This window comes from Diospyros lotus, chromosome 1, assembly GCF_014633365.1.
Source record: "Diospyros lotus cultivar Yz01 chromosome 1, ASM1463336v1, whole genome shotgun sequence".
Classification (NCBI taxonomy): domain Eukaryota; kingdom Viridiplantae; phylum Streptophyta; class Magnoliopsida; order Ericales; family Ebenaceae; genus Diospyros; species Diospyros lotus.
This window is the reverse complement of record NC_068338.1, coordinates 33,893,862-33,913,554: the sequence shown is the minus strand read 5'-3', so window position 1 is coordinate 33,913,554 and position 19,693 is coordinate 33,893,862. Positions and strand designations below refer to the sequence as shown.

Sequence of the window (19,693 nt, the reverse complement as noted above, 5' to 3'; positions counted from 1 at the left end):
AAAGGGTGATGCAAGAGGATAAAGCTTTCCACTTTATTGCATTTATTTTCTTGAACTTGAGCCAAAGAACAGGACTCCAAAATTCCAAATAACACAAATCAACTGTACAATGTAACAATCCAGTCAATCATGCACGGTTGCACAGGTTTAGGTCACCTCGCATCATTCAACAGAAACATTGGAGTTTAAATCGCTAATCAGAATAGACAAATTTGGAGTTTGTTACACAATTTTGTGAGATAATAAGACCACTGGTTCCATGGTAAATCACAAAATTATATAATTTAAGCCCGTACAACAAATTCTAAATATCAGCACGAGAGGCCAAACTTTCAACAAGCCAGATCACTTCAATCTGTAATCTTTCTTGTGCTGCTTCTGCTGTCACTTCTTAGACTTGGATGACTTAAATATGTTCTCCTTATAGTATTTAAGTTCTGCTATGCTTTCCTTGATGTCATCCATTGCCCTATGCTTGTTCTCCTTTGAAGGAGCCTTCCTGTTTTCTAGCAAATTTGCAATGACATTGAACATGGAACACAGTGAAATTAATTATGAGAAAAGACCAGGCAGATAGAACCCACTCTGTTTATGCTTGGCGACAAAACATGCATGCACATCTCTGAAATTTGAGATACAAGCAGAGAGGATGATACATCCTCTCCTAAGTCTTTAACATAACTCACAGAATGTTAAAGTCATATTTAGCCTTTCTTTTGTTTGAAGTGGTAGTTGACATAGATAGCAAGAGTATAATTGTTACCTTTAGGGTACCAACGGAGACAGAGAGCCTTGACGCTGCTAACATCAACGAGTACATGGGAGAAAAGGCTAGCCAAATCTGGCATATACTTCTGCAAAAAAAAAAAAAAAAATGTAGAGGCATTGAATTTTATTTGAAAAAAAAAAAAAAAACGACAGAGCAAGAACAAAAACAATGCAAGATAACATATATCCCAAAATTGTAAAGAGGCTGGTTGGTTAGAAAGGAGGTTTTCCAATGCAATTACACTTATCAGAAAAAGGTGTCATATGCAGCATGTTCAAGAGTGCTCTAAATATCCAAAAACCATTGGTTGGAACAGTCAAGACAGAAATGGACCATCCATTTTTTTATTTTGGAGGAAGCTAAAACAGAACAGTCGGACAGAAACATACCACCCATTTCTCATCTTGGGGAATGCTAAAAAAGAAATGTTCTTAAGAATGTAGATTATAAATTAAATCACAAGGGGCTGGGAATTCATGTTACATCACAAGAGGCACCTTTTTTTTTTTTTCCCATTAATCCCCTTCCATATCCATTCCTGACCCCAGCCCCCATGGAAAAGACAAGAAAAAAGAAAATGTAAAAGAAAAAAATTCCGGGTTATTTTTCCCTCATCTGCAGTAATATTAGTTCATTATCTCCATGAACAGAACAGTTGAAGAATGAAAGTCTGAATGTTTACGAATCAGGCAATAAAGAGAAATGAACGTTTATTTAAAAATTCTGATACAGCAAAAGCTATAAATATAAACCTCATAAATCATGTGAAAGTTTATTGATGGTTATGTCAAAGAACAAGCAGACCTCACACACAACATGAACCAAGCAAAAATATTTCCTCAATGCTAGTTCATTTCTTCGGCACAGTTCCAATAACCTATACATCAAATTACGCCTACCTTCAAAAACAGATAATCCATATAAATTGAATTTCCAGCAAGAAGAGGTGTATACGTGCCTACATGCCTCTTCACAAATTCAATAACCTGAAACAAGAGAAGAAACACATTACAGAGAAAAAATAGAATCAATGTCCAACCAAAACAGAAACCAGCAGTGAAGAAGGATAACAAAGTCTGGAAAGCAATGCTAGTCATATTTCTACTAAAAGGATAAATGAACTGTATAAATAATATATAGCCATATACTTCATTGGTCAACCATGCAACCATGTCTTGCATTGTTATATATGATTTCACTAAAAAAGGGGCCTGTAAAACGTGTGCAGGGATGACATGCTGGTACACACGAATGAAGCCCTTCTAAAAAGATAAGGGCAACTAATATTTAGTGTAAGCAGCACTTATTTTCAGTTTATTGAGGGCAGAACCTGAAAGAACTGAAACCCCTTAAAGGCTTTCAGTCAAGAGTCTAGATTGATTTCAATCAGGTAAAGTCTTCATTTCCAGAAAGGTTTCCTTTGGACAGGTTTTTTGGCAGACTAAAGTCACTAAACAGAGATTACCAAAATTTATTGTATATAATAATGGATCTGAGTCATAATACAAATAGTTTGTTTCTGAATTTAAACTTCTGTTGCACATTCAGGTTTTCATGGGAAACAGATACAATAAAATGTTATATTATTTCCGTAATTCCTAGACTTTACATAACGAAATACTCTTTACAAATTCAAAGCCATTGGTTGCTCCGGTATTAACAACAAAACAATGGTCATAATATTCAAACAACCATGCATCTTTAGAGGATAAATTCCGTAAATGGACCCGAGTCACCAGCTAAAAGTGGTGTTAGCTTCAGAAGCAACAGCCCATCAACATACATGCACAAAAAAAGATGTACTTATGATGTAAAAGAACATATAAGCCCCATAAAGAGGCATTTATTAAGTAAAATGAGCAAAAAACTAATGGAAGGAGTATAACCAAATTACAGGATAATTTGAGGGAGAAAAGCCCTCACCAAAACAGGCCAACCATTTTCAGCCTCTACAAGTTCTGGGGATTACTTTTAACCCATAAGGAAAAAAGCACTATCCAAAATCCAGATACAAGAAACAAGCACTATTTCATCACATGTATGGGGCATGTGAAGGATGCAGCTATCCTAGCACACCTGAAGTTGATATTAGAATGGACACTTCTTAATCAGCATTCGTTCCCAGAACCATTTCAAAGATGGCATTACAAAGAATCTGCAACATTATTAAGACAGCACCAGTGTGTTCTGAATCATTTAAAAAGCCCAAATTATGTTGGGCAAGCAGTTCACAAAACTATGCATGGTGGAAATGCAGATAGTAGGGAAACAGTGAAATCAACAAAATACATTTATATGCTCTTATCTCCTTGTGTGAAGATTCCTAAATTCAGAAGATTGTCTGTCTGATATGGGGCATGCTGGTGACAATGTATTTCAGCTGATTGTCTATTAGAAGAATTTGACCATGAAAAGTAGACGCAATGCCTCCACAAATCAAACAGAAAATCACCCCCTAATTGGGCCATTACCAGAATCTGGGAACAAATATTATGAAGACAATAAGAAAAGTTCTTCTCAACACCAACTTTATCATGTGCTCCGTAAGCCTTATGGATTGCATCCTTAAGGGTTTTGACTTAGACTAGTTAAGTATGTGCTCCTTAAGCATTTGGTTTTGGATTAATATTCAGAAATAAAATTCTTTAATGTGAAACACACAACATGCATGTGCCTCTATGTGTGGACGTAAAATGAATAACACGCACCAAAATACAGGAATAAACATATTTGAACCAGGATTGTATAGATATATTACAAATTCGAGACTAGATAACCTTCAAAATTAACATGTACAACATGGAAGGAACAAGGGCCAGCAGAGAATATACAACTCTAGGCTCCTATTTTGCTCCTAGAATGTAGATTAACAACTTTTTGTGCAGCACATTAAAGTTGACAATGTTTTCTGTTAGAACAATGCACATTAAAATATACATCAGCGATAAGCTTACCTGCTTTTCAGCTTCCTGTTCACTAATTTTACTTTGAAGCACCTTTTCTGTCAACCCTAAATTAAACAGAGTACCAAATCAATTTGACTCTTCCAGATGTAATAAGAGCAATGATGTATGCAGGAATATTAACCAAATGCATCATTAAACCACTAAACTTCAATCTGTGTCAGTTGGGAAGTTGAAATGTTTGCATCATTTTGATGGAGGGAAAATTAAATATTTTTTGTTCCGATATTTCATTGCATGTAGAATCTATATCAAGGTTGCAGAAATTGCTCTCATAGCCCAACACTCTGAAAAGCTGCTTACCACTTTCTCCATGATGAGTCTGACACCATTCTCCCATTCTATCCATGCATGCCTTAGGTTGATGGATAACCAAATCAGGACCCTAATAAACTGAGATTTAGTTCCGAAAAGCAGGTGAATTGGTAAAAAGGATTCCATAAACAGGTCAACATGAACAAAATTGATTTTTAAAAAAGTACAAGAAAGGGTAATCACGGTACATGATGTAAGAGTTAAATTATTAAACTAAAATGAACCAAATGAAGAAATACAACCATCAAGAACAAACAAGTTGACATTGAATGTTTCTATATTTAGCAAAAGATATCATTTATCTGAAGTTCGGGCTTAAATTCAGGCTAAAAGAAAATTGCATAGCAACTCAAAGCATAACGTACTCCAGGCCAAATTTTGACAAATAACAAAGCAAGATCACACTCCCTCTCCTTCAGTCAATCTGACAAGAGTGTCTTTATATTTGTCGAAACATCAAAATTAAGCTAAAAGAGATCTTATGAAGCATAAACCACAACTGAACATCTTTGAGCACCACTGAATCATGATGATCCTGTCATCTCTTGAGACTCATTTTAGTTCTAAGGCTAGGTCCCAACCATCAGCACACAGTGAGTTGCCATTTTGTTGTTATAAATGCACAAGTTGCAGCTTATAGACAAATCCTTCCAAGTCTTAGATTTCTTTTGTACAAAACTCTTACTGCACCATCTCTGACCATAAACCACTTTATGGCCACAAAAACATTAACTATTATGTAAACAAGATATCATATGAAAAACTCCGTTGTTTCTAAAGCAAAGGAGCATTATAGTTTGTAGAATGTTGCAAGCTCTATATATGTCATATGATAAGCATACTATTATGATAAGCATACTATCAAACCAGGACAATGAAAATTAGAATGTAAAATAGACCTAAAGAGGAGAAGACTTGTACAGTTATACCGCTTCAATTTGTGCATTCATGCCAAACTAGTTGCCCTCTCTCTCTCTCTCTCTATTTTAAGTGTACTAAACTAGTTATCACCAGCACGCTATAATCTATTAGGCATACATGATTTTGTTTATGGACAAAATTACAGGACAAATTACAAGAAAAGCATTGATAGAGGCATTACTTTTCTTCAAAATGGCAACAACTTCTCCACTCACTTTTCCCTTTTCTCTTTCCTATGTTCAAAAAACATTATAAACATAGTAAAACAGTCTCAGTACTTGGCTTCACTTTTTGACAAGTAAAAAAGAACACATGAAGAATACAGAATAGCATAAAAATTACAGAGATGCAAGTTCCCAACTTATGACTGTTTCAATTTGCATCACTTTCAATGAAGATTCTAGCATTCACATGAATTGATGGCCTTCACCATTATCAATCTCTTCAATAAATAAAGAGAGAGAAATCTAAGACTAGGTAATAGTTAAACAAGGGCACTAAGCAACACACAAAGAATACAAGCACACAAAATAGATGTAATCATTGCAGAACTGCGTAACCACTGATTCTGTTAAATAATGTTATCCTGTGTGAAGGGACAAAATTACCTCAACCAATTTGGTCAAACTTCCATTTGTAATTATGCAAGCTATCTCCAGTATCCTGTCATGTTCGATATTTAAACCTGCATGGTTAACCAAAAGAATTGTCATAAAGTATCACCAGCCAAATCAAGTAGAATATGCAGCAGATAATGGCAGGGTATCTGAACGTTTGTCATGAAAATTTCGTAATAGTTTCAAATACAACTGAATAGGTTTGAAATGAGCTCCATGGCTTCAATAAAGACCAAAGCAATGCAATATATATGGATCTCACTAAAAATGACAAATGCATGATCCATCTGAAATCCATTGAGTAACCTTGCGGATGATCATCGCCTACCATTGGTCAATCATCTAAGAGATTTGAGGCTTCCAACAGGAGCCATCATCTACATAACAACAAAAACCAACAAGCTCCTTTGGGTTTTGCAGAAGAAACCATCAGCACCGTTAACACCTCCACTCCTACCCAAAAGCCTTTGTCGATGACAATGACAAACCCCAATTGCACCCTCCCCAAGGTTGGAACTCCCTTTACTGTGTTCTCCCGCTTGAATCTTGTGTTCTTACCTTATCAAGACAAACTAGATTATCCAACCCAATTTATTGTACCCAATCCAATTCCAGAAATCCAAATACCCTTACCCATTTCATTCAATCCAAGCCAACCCAAATAGCCACATCTCATTCTACTAGTTACCCAATTAACTACCCATTTTGTTAAACCCAAGTACACCCTGTTCTCACTCTTTAACCCTACTTGTCCCATCACAACTTACATTTCCAATCCCATCAACCACATTCACACATTATCGCCTACACCCCTTACCCACTGACCCATCACAATTATCCATATCATGCAAACATTGTCCTCATTTTAGATTTGAGCTTTCTTAGTTAGTGGCCAACAGTGTCTAGCTTTAGTCCCACTAGTTATTGAAAAAAAGGAGCAAAAAGTCAAAATCTAGTATAGCTGCATAAACATCCAAATTGCCAGATGACTGCCTCTCAACAAGAGCCACGAGCTCAATTGGCATCATTGACCCCATAGGATTGAACAACTTGTCAAAAGACAATCCGCTAGAATCCAATTCAGAAAGCGTAGAGATAATTGCTTTCCTGTGAACCATATCTCTTATGTGGACCACAAGTTAAAGCTAGGTCCTCTTTTGCTTACTATGCCATCCTTAAATGCTAACTCACAATCACAGTGTTTTAACTCGAGGGGTTTTGGTCACTTGATTGCTAGTTGTCCACAATTAACTTTCATTATGGATAAAAGAGTAAATAAGGAAGAAAGCCAAGAAGAAGAAAATCATGAACACAATATCAATAAATTGGGTAACTTAGATGAAGATTGTGATAGCGAAATTAAGTGAAGAAAAGGAATTTCAAATCATTAACCAAAAAGAGCTTGAGCATTAGGTAATGGGTGAATCACCCATAGCAATTAAGGAAGTTCCTAAGGACACTCAGATAGTAGTACCAAAAGAAACATGCTAGGTACTTAAAAGAATTCTCGTGATATTTTCCCTAACAAATTCTCCAACCATTTTTTCCCTTTGACTGAACATTGAAATGCCACAATTTGTCTCACAAATGATCCTTCCTACTCTGGCCTCACCACAGAAGGAACTCATTGAACATGTTGGCTCAGATAAAGAAATTAACAAATGATGAGCTAGTTCACATAAACAACTTGTCAAACTTCATATTAAGGATAATAATAATGTCATGATTCAACCTAAGTAAGATCTATATTTCATATTGAGGACATTAATAATATATCACCTAACTTTGGTTTCCACACTATATTTAATATTGAGGACATTATTGCGTATAAATACCATTTAATTCCTCTAAATGAACATCTTGTTGACCCATTCATGAGCCTACTTCAGAGCTTAAGATCCCATTGCAATTACATTTATGCACACAAATAAAATTGACATTATTTTAGGTGAGCAGAATCTTTTTATCAAGGATTGACAGATTCAATGATTTCTTAATTCATTGGGTGAATCCCCTATATTTAGCCTACACTTGGATTCTTATAGGGGCATTGCTACTGTCTGACCCTGGTATAGTGGAGTATATACAGAAGCCAGTAGGATCTAGCCATGGAACCAGTGAGTTCTTGGTGTTAACAATGAGGCTCAACCACTAGTGAGAAGGATCTACAAACTTTAGGCTGAGTTTTTTTTCTTCTGACAAGGAGAGAATGACGGGAAATATGATTTTGATTTTTTCATTTGTTCTAATTTTTAATTTAGAACCAGGTTTTCAGCCTTTTATTTTTGTAAGATTATTAGGTTTATATTTAGTATGGCCTTATTTTTGGTGAGATTTTATTAGGTTTTAGTTTTAGTATGATTTGTCTTTAGCCTATAAATAGGCCTTATTGATGTAATTAGTGGTTATAGATTGATTGATTTAATTTGGAAAATTAATTGAGATTTCTTCCTTCTTGTTTCCCTTATTGAATTATTTCCCTCTCTTCTTCCCCTCGCTCTTTTTCCCCTTTTTCCTTCTCTCCAACTTTCAGCAATTTTCCCTTGTTGTCCTGCATCAAATTTTTTGGATTAAGACAAACACACACAAAAGTTGGCCTAATTACAACTCCTAGAAAAATATAAAAAATTCTCTCTTTGAGTTAGATTATTGCTCTTTTTTAACATTTTCTATCAACAATTCAGCATTATAATACATTGAATGGTATCTTCATGTTGGATTACGTTTTCAATATTTTAGAAATATTCTTGTTTTGTTTATAAGAGTAATTAAAAAAATTATTTTTTGTTGTATTCTTGCCATATCCAGATCCTTTTCCGCCCCTAAATTGACATATCCCATGTCTGTATCTATTTCTATACCCAGATTCGCATCAGTGCTTCTTGGACCTAAATACTCTAATCCTTAACAGTCTGTTGGTTTGATAGAATGGGGGTGAAGGGAATGGAAACGAAGCCAAATTATGATTGGTTGCAACTTTGGAAAGGGAATAACCATTCCCTAGGGAATGCTCACTCCATCATATTTGGGAATAGCAATTCCATCCAAATTGGACGAAATCCTGATTTCATTACATCAAAAATATTTTCAATTACTTTTTTACCCTTCATATTTTTTGAGAGTTACAAAATATCCATAGAGAAAAAAATAAAATGATATGAGAAAAAAAGAAAATGATATTTTATTAACGCCCAAAAATAAAAATCATATTTTATTATTGTTGGACTCGAAAGAGAAATTCAAATTTGAAGATAGTTAACCGATGGATAAAGCCTTTAGTCTTGTAGTTTAAATATTGTAAACTTGTATTTTAAAGTTTAAATTAGTCTCTATAATTTAGGAGATAGCATATCCTATCTCATCTCCTACTTTATAGGACAAAAGATAAAGATGTATTTTGTATATATTTCTGCTCTTTTTTTTTCATTAGAATCAATCAAGCAAGAGAGTTTTTCTGCTTGTTTCATGGTAATAGAGCTAAGGAAAATTCTCTAGTCGATCTCAGCTGATTGCTTGTTTCCTCAAAATCATGGGTGACACAAATCAAAACCATAGTCTCACATAAACTTCAGCCACCAGTTCTCCAAGTGTTATTCATCCCTCGACTACCTCTCAATCTTTCCCAAACCTGTCCAGCCATTCAATCGACAACCATTCATTGCAAATTACTCACCATAAGCTAAATGGGAGTAATTTTAGGGAATGATTTCAATCCGTTTTACTAGTGATCAAGGGAAAAAGAAAATCAGGCTATTTAATTGGTGCTACCCCTGCTTCTCCACCAACAACAGTCACTTATGGCACTTGGGAGGCAGAGAATCAGTGTTCAAAAACGCGCTAAGCACTAGTCGGATGGCAAGCTAGCGCTTAGTGCCTAAGGCGCCTAGGCGGGGACTAGATCAACATCAAGCTTATTGTTGCAGCAAGCAGCTACAACATCAAGCAACGCAACAGACGAGATCGGAGGAAGATGAGATCAACGATGAGAGATGACAGCCAACAGATGAGATCGGCGTCAACGAGAGAGAACGACCAACGGACGAGATTGACGGCGGCGGCAAACGACCAAGAGATGAGATCGGCAGCGAAAGAGAGAGAGAGAGAGACGACCCGCAATGAACGACCAGAGAGAGAAAGGGAACGGGGAAATAGGTCGGCCCAGGACGCGCACGACCCAGGCGGTTAGGCGCCGCTGTGGCCCAATTTATCGGGCTTAGTGACTAGGGGTGCCTAACAGCCCTTAATCGCCGCGGCCAGTGGCAGCCTAACGCCTAGGCAGGCGTCTAGGCCGAATTTTCGAACACTGCAGAAAATTCAACCATAATGGCTTGGTTGATAAACTCCATAGAGCCCAGGATTGGAAGGACATACCTTTTTCACAAATCGGCTAAAGAGATTTGGGATTCGGTGCAAGAGATGTACTCAGATTTGGAGAATTCATCTCAGAGTTTTGAAATCAGGTCAGTTATAAGAAATACTAGACAAGGTAACTTGAATGTTACAGATTATTTTAATACTTTGGTAGAATTGTGGCATGAGATGGATTTATTCTATAGTATTACTTGGGAGAATGTGGCTGATAGCATTAAGTATAATAAGATGGCTGAGAAAGACCGGATATTTGATTTCCTCTATGGACTTAACAGTGATTTAGATGAAGTGCGTGGCGGAATTTTAAGTACTAAACCTTTGCCCAGTTTAAGAGAAGTATTTGCAGAAGTTAGGCGAGAAGAAAGCCAATGCAAAGTAATGCTTTAATCGGCTGATGACCTATCCCATCAATAGTATGCCCTAGCCACTATTAGTCAAGGAGATTTTGTTCAAAAGGATGCTCGGAGGGAGAAGCAATGGTGTGATTATTGCAAGAGACCATATCATACAAGAGAGACATGTTGGAAGATCCATGGCAAACCAACCAACTGGAAACCAAAGAATAAGAGAGAAGGCACCAAATCAACTTATGTGGCTGCCACATCCGGAGAGAGTGGGCCAAAATCAGTGGAAAAAGGATAAAAAACAGATCTCAATCTGTCAGAGGAACAAATCCAAACCCTATACAAACTGCTAAACCAAGGTACAAACTCAACCGGGTCTTCTAATCATCAACCTACTGGATCAGTTGCTTTACAAGGTAATCGTCACTACTCATTTATGTCAAAACAGATTCCTAAGGATTTATGGATAATAGATACTGGGGCATCCAACCATATGGCTAGTTCTATAGATTGTATGATTGAATATAGGCCATGTAAAACAATGATTGAGATATCTATGGCAGATGGGTCTACTGCACCTGCATTAGGACTTGGAAAAGTTTGTGTCTCTAATTTAAAACTCAATTCAATCCTATATGTACCAAGACTAAGCTACAATTTGCTATCTGTAAATCGGATTACCAAGGACATGAACTGCAAAGTAATCTTCTTCTCATCTTTTTGTTTATTTCAAGACCAAGTCTCGAGGATGATGATTGGCAGTGCTGAAGCTAAGGATGATCTCTATTGGTTGAAAGGAAGTCTTTCAAACCCATTTCATTCAAATAAAATTGTTCTAAATGTTAATTCAAATTCCAAAGCTATGTTATGGCATAAACGTTTAGGACACCCTAGTTTCCCTCACCTCAAATTTTTGTACTCTCAATTCTTCATTAATAAAGATCACAATATTTCATGTGAGCAATGTACTCTTGCTAAACAACCTAAAGCTCATCATTCCATTCAACCGTATAAACCCTCATCCCCATTCCACTTGGTTCATAGTGACATTTGAGGTCCTTCTAAACTCCCAAATGTTTCGGGCTCTAAATGGTTCATAACATTCATAGATGACCATTCTAGGACTTGTTGGGTATATCTTATGAAAGAGAAATCTGAAACTAGCAGTATTTTTAAACAGTTTCACAAGTTTGTCTTGAACATGTTCCAAGTCTCTATTCATATTCTTAGGACTGATAATGGGAGGAAATATTTTTCTCATGACATGAACAATTACTTTCTTAACCATGGGATTTTACATCAAAGTTCTTGCCCATACACACCACAACAAAATGGAATGGTCGAACGGAAAAATAGGCATCTCTTAGAAATTGCTAGGGCTATGATGTTCACCACTCATGTCCCTAATTCCTATTGGGGGGAGGTTGTTCTTACGGCTGCCTATCTCATAAATTGTCTTCCCTCCAAGACATTGAACTTCCAAACACCCCTTGAGACCCTTTGTGCTATATATCCTCATGCTCCTTTCGTACAGTCTCTTGAACCTAAAGTGTTTGGTTGTGTTGTTTATGTTCACAACCACAGTACATCTGGGACTAAGCTTGATCCCAAGGCCCTAAAATGTCTTTTCATTGGTTATTCACCTACCCAAGAGGGCTACAAGTGTTATAGCCCTACAACCCACAAGTATTACATTTCCACCGATGTCACATTTTATGAAGATATTTCATTCTATCAGTCCAACACATCTGTGGCTATACCTACTGATCCTCTTTCGGCCCTTCCACTGTCACTGCCAGTGTATTCTCAAGGGGGAAAAATCATTACCCATGACAATACACTGCCAGTGGAATCCCTTCCTACAATAGTTCTAGCAGCTCTTGAAATAGCATCTGAGTCAAAATCAGTTGATTCAGAAATATCTGACCATTGTTCTGGTCAATTTTCCTTCCAGCCACAAATCAAATTAGTTGCTGACCCTAAGTTTGTCTATTCCCGACGACCAAGGAACCAAACAGAGCAGCAGCAGTGCCAATCATCTCTACCAAAAGTTGGTCCATCGAAAGATGACTGCAGCTTTGGAAGGGAAATAACTAGAGACAACACAAAAACCATTAGACCGACACATGATGCTAACAGTGAGGCAGTCCCTAAGGATGGGCTAGATTGGGCAATGCCAATAGCCCTGCGGAAGGGGGCAAGGTCCTGTGAAAAATATCCTATCAAAAATTATCTAACTTAGGTTAAGTTATCTCCTAAGTTCAGAGGTTTCATTGCTAAAGTTGACAGTATAGTTGTTCCAAAAGATATTTAAGAAGCAATGCAGGATCCGAAATGGAAAGCAGCTGTTATGGAGGAAATGAAGGCATTGGTGGATAATAGAACGTGGGATATAGTGAGAAGACCCTTAGAAAAGAAAATAGTTGAGTGCAAATGGGTATTTACAGTAAAACACAAAGTTGATGGCAATGTGGAGAGATTTAAAGCTCGATTGGTGGCCCAAAGGTTTACTCAAACCTATGGGATAGACTATAAAGAGACTTTTGCTCCTGTGGCAAAATGAAATTCGATTCGGGTAATCCTTTCAATTGTTGTAAACTTAGATTGACCACTATATCAGTTTGATATTAAAAATGCATTCCTTAATGGTGATTTGGATGAGGAAATATACATGAAAGTCCCACTAGGTTTTGAAAGGAAGGCTAGTATAGGCAAGGCTTGCAAGTTGAAGAAATCTCTATATAGGTTGAAGCAATCACTTAGGGCCTGGTTCAAAAAGTTCAGCATGACCTTAGGTCAATTTGGGTATCAACAAAGACAAGCCGATCACACATTGTTTGTAAAATCCTCGGAAAATAGAAGGAAATCTATTTTAATTGTTTATGTTGATGATATAATTGTCACAGGTGATGACATACAAGGGATTGAGACCTTAAAAAGGCAACTAAAGTCCAAATTTGAAGTCAAAGATCTCAGGCTTATGAAATACTTCTTAGGCATGAAGGTTGCTAGAAGCTGAGAAGGATTATTTATCTCACAAAGGAAGTACACCATGGATTTGCTAAAGGACACCGGAATTGAGGGGTTTGTGGATGCAGACTGGGTAGGATCAAGTGAGGACAACAAATTAACAACCGGATATTGTACCAAGGTGTGGGAAAATTTGGTGACATAGAGAAGTAAAAAACAATCAGTGGTGGCTTGTAGTAGTGCTGAGGCAGAGTTTCGAGCTATTGATCAAGGAATGTGTGAAGTAATCTAGCTAGAAAGGTTTTTGGAGACCTAAAGATACCCTTAGTTCAATCTACAAGGGTATACAATGATAGTAAGTCGACAATAAGCATAGTGAAGAATCCTATCCAACATGATCGCATGAAACATGTTAGGATAAAACAACAACATATCCAGCTTTTATCCCACTATGTGGGGTCGGCTAAATGAATTCTAGACTTCTATGTATTTCTGTCTTTTGTCATATATTCATTTAGGCCCATACACTTCATATCAAACTTTAATGTCTCTCCCAAAATCTTCTTGAGTCTGCCTCTACCTCTTTTTTGACTAATTGTTCCAATTCATCAACTCTCCTCACAGGGGTGTCTCTTGGTCTCCTTCTCACATGACCAAACCATCTTAGTCTATTCTCTCTCATTTTCTCCTCGATTGACACTACTTCTACCTTATTACGAATAACCTCATTTCTAATTTTATCTTTTTTGTATGCACGCACATCCATCTTAACATCCTCATCTCTGCTACGTTCGTCTTTTGCTCATGCTGGTATTTGATTGCCCTACATTCTGAGCCATATAACAAGACTAGTCTTATAATTGTCCTATAGAATTCTTCTTTCAGTTTTAATGGGATTTTACCATCACATAACACCCCCGATGCATTTCTCCATTTTAGCCAACCTGCCTTAATTCTATGCATGACATCCTCGTGAATTTCTCCATCTTTTTGAATCACTGATCCCAAATATCGGAAATAGTCTTTTCTTTGTAAGATTTGGTCTTCCAATTTTATTATAACATCCTCCACTCTTGCATTCTTACTAAATTTACATTCCATATATTCTGTTTTCCTTCTACTTAATTTAAATCCCTTAGATTTTAAATTGTTTCTCCACAACTCAAGCTTAGTGTTCACTCCCTCTTTTGTTTCATCCACCAACACTATATCATCTGCAAATAGCATACACCATGGCACCTCTGTCTGGATATGTTTAGTGAGTTCATCTATTATTAAAGCAAATAAGTATGGACTTAGTGCAGAACCTTAATGCAGTCCCATTGTAATTTTAAACGATTCAGTATCCCCTCCACATATTCTAACCCTTGTCTCTGCACCGTGATACATGTCTTTAATAGCTTGTATAAAGGTTATTCAGACTCATTTCTTCTCTAAAACCCTCTATAATACTTCTCTAAGGACCCTATCATAGACATTTTCTAGATATATAAACACCATATGCAGGTCCTTTTGATGATCCCGATACCTTTCCATTAGGTGCCTCAGTAGGTATATAGCTTCTATTGTTGACCTAATAGGCATGAAACCAAATTGATTTTCCGAGACATATGTTTCTTTTCTGAGCCTCTGCTCTATTACTCTCTCCCAGAGTTTCATGGTATGGCTCATTAACTTAATTTCTCTGTAATTTTCACAGTTTTGAATATCTCATTTGTTCTTATATATAGGAACCAAAGTACTCTTCCTCCACTCATCTGACATATTTTTTTATTTAAGAATCGCGTTAAATAATTTCGTTAGCCAGGAGATGCCCTCTTCTCCCATGCATTTCCATGCTTCTATTGGTATATTATCCGGTCCCACTACTTATGATTTTTCATCTTTTTTAATACTTGCCTTATTTTATTTGAACTTATGCATCGATAAAATGTATAGCTCGCGTTCCCTTCAAAGTTACTATGATGTCCTAACCTAATCTTGTCTTATATTCCTACCACTGATCAAGTAGCAGATGTTCTCACCAAAGCAATGGTAAGATCAGGTTTTGAATTTCTAATTGGCAAGCTAGAGATGACGTGCATCTACTCCTCAGCTTGAGGGGGAGTGTTGGACGAGGAAGAGAAATTCAAATTTGAAGATAGTTAACCGATGGATAAGGCCTTTAGTCTTGTAGTTTAAATATTGTAAACTTGTATTTTAAAGTTTAAATTAGTCTCTATAATTTAGGAGATAGAATATTCTAATATTTAGGAGATAGTATATTCTATCTCATCTTCTACTTTATAGGAGAAAAGATAAGGATGTATTTTGTATATATTTCTGCTCTTTTTTTCGTTAGAATCAATCAAGCAAGAGAGTTTTTCTGCTTGTTTCAATTATCACCAAAAAATATTTATTAACACCAAAAAATTAAAAAAAAATATCAACACCCAAAAAATTTATATTTTATTAACACCTAAAAAGATAAAAATAATATTTCATTATTTTTTGGACTAAGGATATTTTTTCATAGAATTATTTTTTTCATTCTATCCCATATTCTAACATACCACACATAACAATACAAATAGAATGGAATATTCATTTCATTGTTGCCCATACCAAACGGGCCCTAAACTATCCCGTTACAATGGAACTAATGATTCCATTTCATTCCCTTTACTTCCATTCCAGCAAATCAAACGGGCCCTAAACTATCCCGTTAAAAGAAAGAAAGTAAAAAGAGAAGAACGGTAAGGTTGCTCCTTTATGGCTGGAAATTTACAGGTTTGTTGTGGAAACAACTTCTGTACAATACAAGAATAAGGTTGCATACAAAAACGCCCTTCCTTAACCTTCATAAAGTGGGGAGCCTCATGCAACGAGAACATTCTTTAGAGATGAAAGTGGGTACCCTAATAAGAAGAGTAAATCAGTCATATTGACAAAGGGAAAACATGAAAACTTCAGGTGAAACAAAAGAATTGAACCTGAAGATAAATTTGAAGAATGGGATTTAACTTAGGGAGTGACGAAAGTGATGAATAGTGAAGAAAAGTTGGTTCTACTGGAAATCAGTGACAAAATATGTGCATGTCTCAAAGGGGGGAAAAAAAGAGTGCAGGAAAATGGAACAAATGAAAAAAAAAAAAAAAATTGGAGCAGAAAGGTGAAGGGATAACAAACCTGGGAAAAGGAACTAAAGATATTGCTGATTGACATCAATGGAAGCCACAAAATTGCTTCTCAGCAATGAGATATAAAGCAAGGATTCAAACTGCTTCTCTGAAACCTAGGAAAAAGGAGTTTGAAGTTCTTGGTTTCAATCATATGCTATCAACTAATTAACAAAAATAAGGATGAAATTGATGGTCGCCCAAACAGAATACGTGGTAAAACAGTTCTGCAACTAAGAATAAAAGTAACCTACATCTAAAACTTTCATATCCATCGAAGAATCAAGTTCCACTGAAGGTGGCCAACTAAAGACCTTAGTAGAAGAGCCCTGGGATTTACAACTACTATTACATTACACAAATTTTGGGTCAACACAATTTTCTTTCATTCTACTGACATGTGCATATGATACAAACAGATAATCCAAATAAGGCAAGCATTTGTTTGTCTAAGCCAGGCCAAGGCAGTTTAATTTAATAAACTAAAAACCAATACCTACCAGTCATTTCCAGATCAATCCACACAAGAGGCAATTTGTACTCTTCTAAAACCATCTGATCGTTTCGTTGACCCCCATTGTCATTCTTTGAGACAGCCATGTTTCCAGAGCTCTCACTTTTTTTCTTACCCTTACCTGCATCATGAAGATACTTTTGTTAGCCACAATTTCTCATTCAAAACAGCAACGCAATATTAGCTGATGAAGAAGAATGATCAGTGTATAAAAATTATAGACCAGTAAGAGTCATCCCAAAAAAAGGTTCAGTTAAACTAAGTCTAAGGTCAGAATAAAACAAATCGCATTTATAAAAAAAACATAATTAAAGCAGACATAGGATCAAGCGTTTCCCATTAGCACTTCCTATATCATCATCAGTAACTGCATTCAGCTAAACTTACTCTAAGTTCAGAATAAAATTGATCAAATTAAAAAAAAAGAAAAAAAACTCATAATTAAAGCAGACATAGGATCAGTTAGACCTTTTCCATTAGCAGTTCCTTTATCATCAGCAGTAACTGCAGTGGCAGTCTGCTCTCTGTCATCTGGTACATCCAATTCAAGCACAGAGAATGCATTCTCAACCTGATCCATTTGCTATTTCTTAAGCATTAAGCACCTCACTGATAGTTGAACGCAACAAATCTTAAAGTTAGATTGGAAAGAAGACAAGCGGATTTAGACTTCTAGAGAGAAAAATTGTAACATAAAACTAAATAACCACAACATAAAGAAACGGACAACTTAATCCCCTGCCTCCAAACAAAAAAATAATAGAGATGGGTCAGTTTCTTTAATGGTTCCAAGATAAATGCAACAAAGATACTGAAAAAATTCACTCTTAACATTTTCTTATGCAGCCATTTTCAAACTGCTGTTGCATTGGATACGAGGACTTCAACTCCATCCCACTCTCTATACCACTAATTTCATGATCAGTTAAAAACCTTTTTAAGTTCATTCTTCAAAATATTGTACTCACATAAAATACAAATAAATCCAGTCACAAGTTTGGTGTTCTCAAAATCTAGTTAGCTGCAATTATAAAAAAAAAGTAAAGTAAACAAACAAACAAACATATCTCATTAGCTGCACTTTTCAAAAAAATATCTTAGGTTGGCTATGCTGTTGAGAGCCACAATTTGTGCAAGATAGTGACAGGGCCTTGAAAATCATTTGCTCAACTCTTCATCGAAAGGCATAATTCATGTAGAATGCAATATCTTTGTTCAATCGACAAGAGAATGGGGGAAAAATGGGTTAGTTACCAAAAAAGGCCCATATTTGACCATGTTTTCAGTTATATACCTAACTTCTAATTTTTTCAATACTAGGATCAGACTTTCAATTTGTATCAAATGTATTGTCAATCTGCTGTTAAAAGAGGCCATTAATTGCTGACATGTCATGTCATTCTCGATTAAATGACATGGCTTTAAAGGATATGAATTGGCCAAGTGAGGTGGTGTGATATGCCCCCTCACTTCCCTCCAAATCCCCTACCTGCAAAACACGATGATCAAATTAGACATTTGGGTGCAACCAAATATTTGGTGCCACCTACAAAGTGAGCATACAAATCATTCAAGATTTTTACTTTTTTCAAAGCCACGTCATTTAAGAGAAAATAAAACGTTAGCATTTAACAGACTATTTTAACTAAAGAAAAATAGCAGTATAAATTTGAAGCAATTGGCAGTCTGATTCTAATATTAAAAAAATAAAAGTTCGAAGCATAGTTAAAACGCGGTAAAAGGTGGATCTTTTTTTGATAATTAACTCAAAACAAATATGAAACACACAGAAGCAATTTAAAAGGAAAGAGCAGCTAGGGTTCTAGTCTGTTAAGGAGAAAAAAAAAAAACACAGATACAACTTTCTTTCCAGTAAAGAATTTCTGGACAAACCAAACCAAAAAGGAAAGCACATTCGAATACCCCAAGAAACCAACGGTGCGCCTAGAAATGGTAGTCCATCGAGAAAAAAAAAAAAAGCACGCCTTTCAGCTCAAGGAATTTACAGCCAATAGCAGCAACCGAAGTGGCCGATCGATCGTTCAATCGAATGGAGAACCCTAAAAAATAACAGCGCGGCAGTACACTTATACACGCACCTGTGCGTAATCAACGGAAGTATCCATATCCACGTGTGAGTAGTACAAATCAACAGCGCGGCAGTAAAACCAACGATTGTGTAACTTAGAAGAAATCAATGGCACTGGCATTTAAACAAGTCCGCATGCATATATTTATATACACGCACCTGTGCGTAATCAAGAACCAGCGAGTGTATCGGAAGCCTACCGGTGAAGGAAACTGGATGCGACAACGCAGGCGAATGCACTTGCTTATTTCTTTCTTTCTATCGCCTGCCTGCCTTGGTTTGTGGACTCGACAGTCAAATCGTCGTCTTGGATATAAATTGGAGAATTGGGTGGGCCCGGAATGTATATGGTCTTCCGGCAACGGGCCAGCCCGTTTGATTGAATTCACTTGAGTCGTCCGGATTCTTTAGGCCCGTTTGGTACGCTCGTGAATTGTCACTTTCGAGTTTTTGTTTTTGTTTTTTCTTATTTTTAAAATAAAAAAGCAAATGATATTCAGTTGCTTATTTTGGTTTTTAAACATCTTGAAAACTTTATAAAAATGTAGAAATTTAAAAAAATAATTTTACCTTTTTTAACTCTAATCATCATCAATAACTAAAATAATTAAAGACATTAGTAATAAGTTTTAACTGTCTTATTATATAAAATGTGATTGAAT

General features: G+C 36.2%; 1 protein-coding gene across 13 annotated transcripts; it reads right to left on the bottom strand.

Annotated features, from left to right (window-relative positions):
* Nucleotides 1-6: 6 nt before the first annotated feature.
* Nucleotides 7-19,307, bottom strand: LOC127794777 (oligoribonuclease). Of its 13 annotated transcripts, none has more exons than XM_052326032.1 (10): nt 19,191-19,307; nt 18,866-19,041; nt 17,411-18,431; nt 16,929-17,063; nt 5,577-5,653; nt 4,036-4,117; nt 3,724-3,779; nt 1,669-1,755; nt 764-854; nt 7-506 (listed from the first exon to the last, which is right to left on the bottom strand). In XM_052326032.1, exons 3-10 carry the CDS (start codon nt 17,520-17,522, stop codon nt 385-387), a joined length of 762 nt encoding a protein of 253 aa, XP_052181992.1. In that variant the 5' UTR covers nt 17,523-18,431; nt 18,866-19,041; nt 19,191-19,307; the 3' UTR covers nt 7-384. The 13 variants fall into 13 exon arrangements, with proteins under 13 accessions (XP_052181992.1, XP_052182013.1, XP_052182025.1 ...); XM_052326053.1 differs by having other exon boundaries at nt 18,949-19,041; XM_052326065.1 differs by having other exon boundaries at nt 17,411-17,551; nt 18,949-19,041.
* Nucleotides 19,308-19,693: the final 386 nt, after the last annotated feature.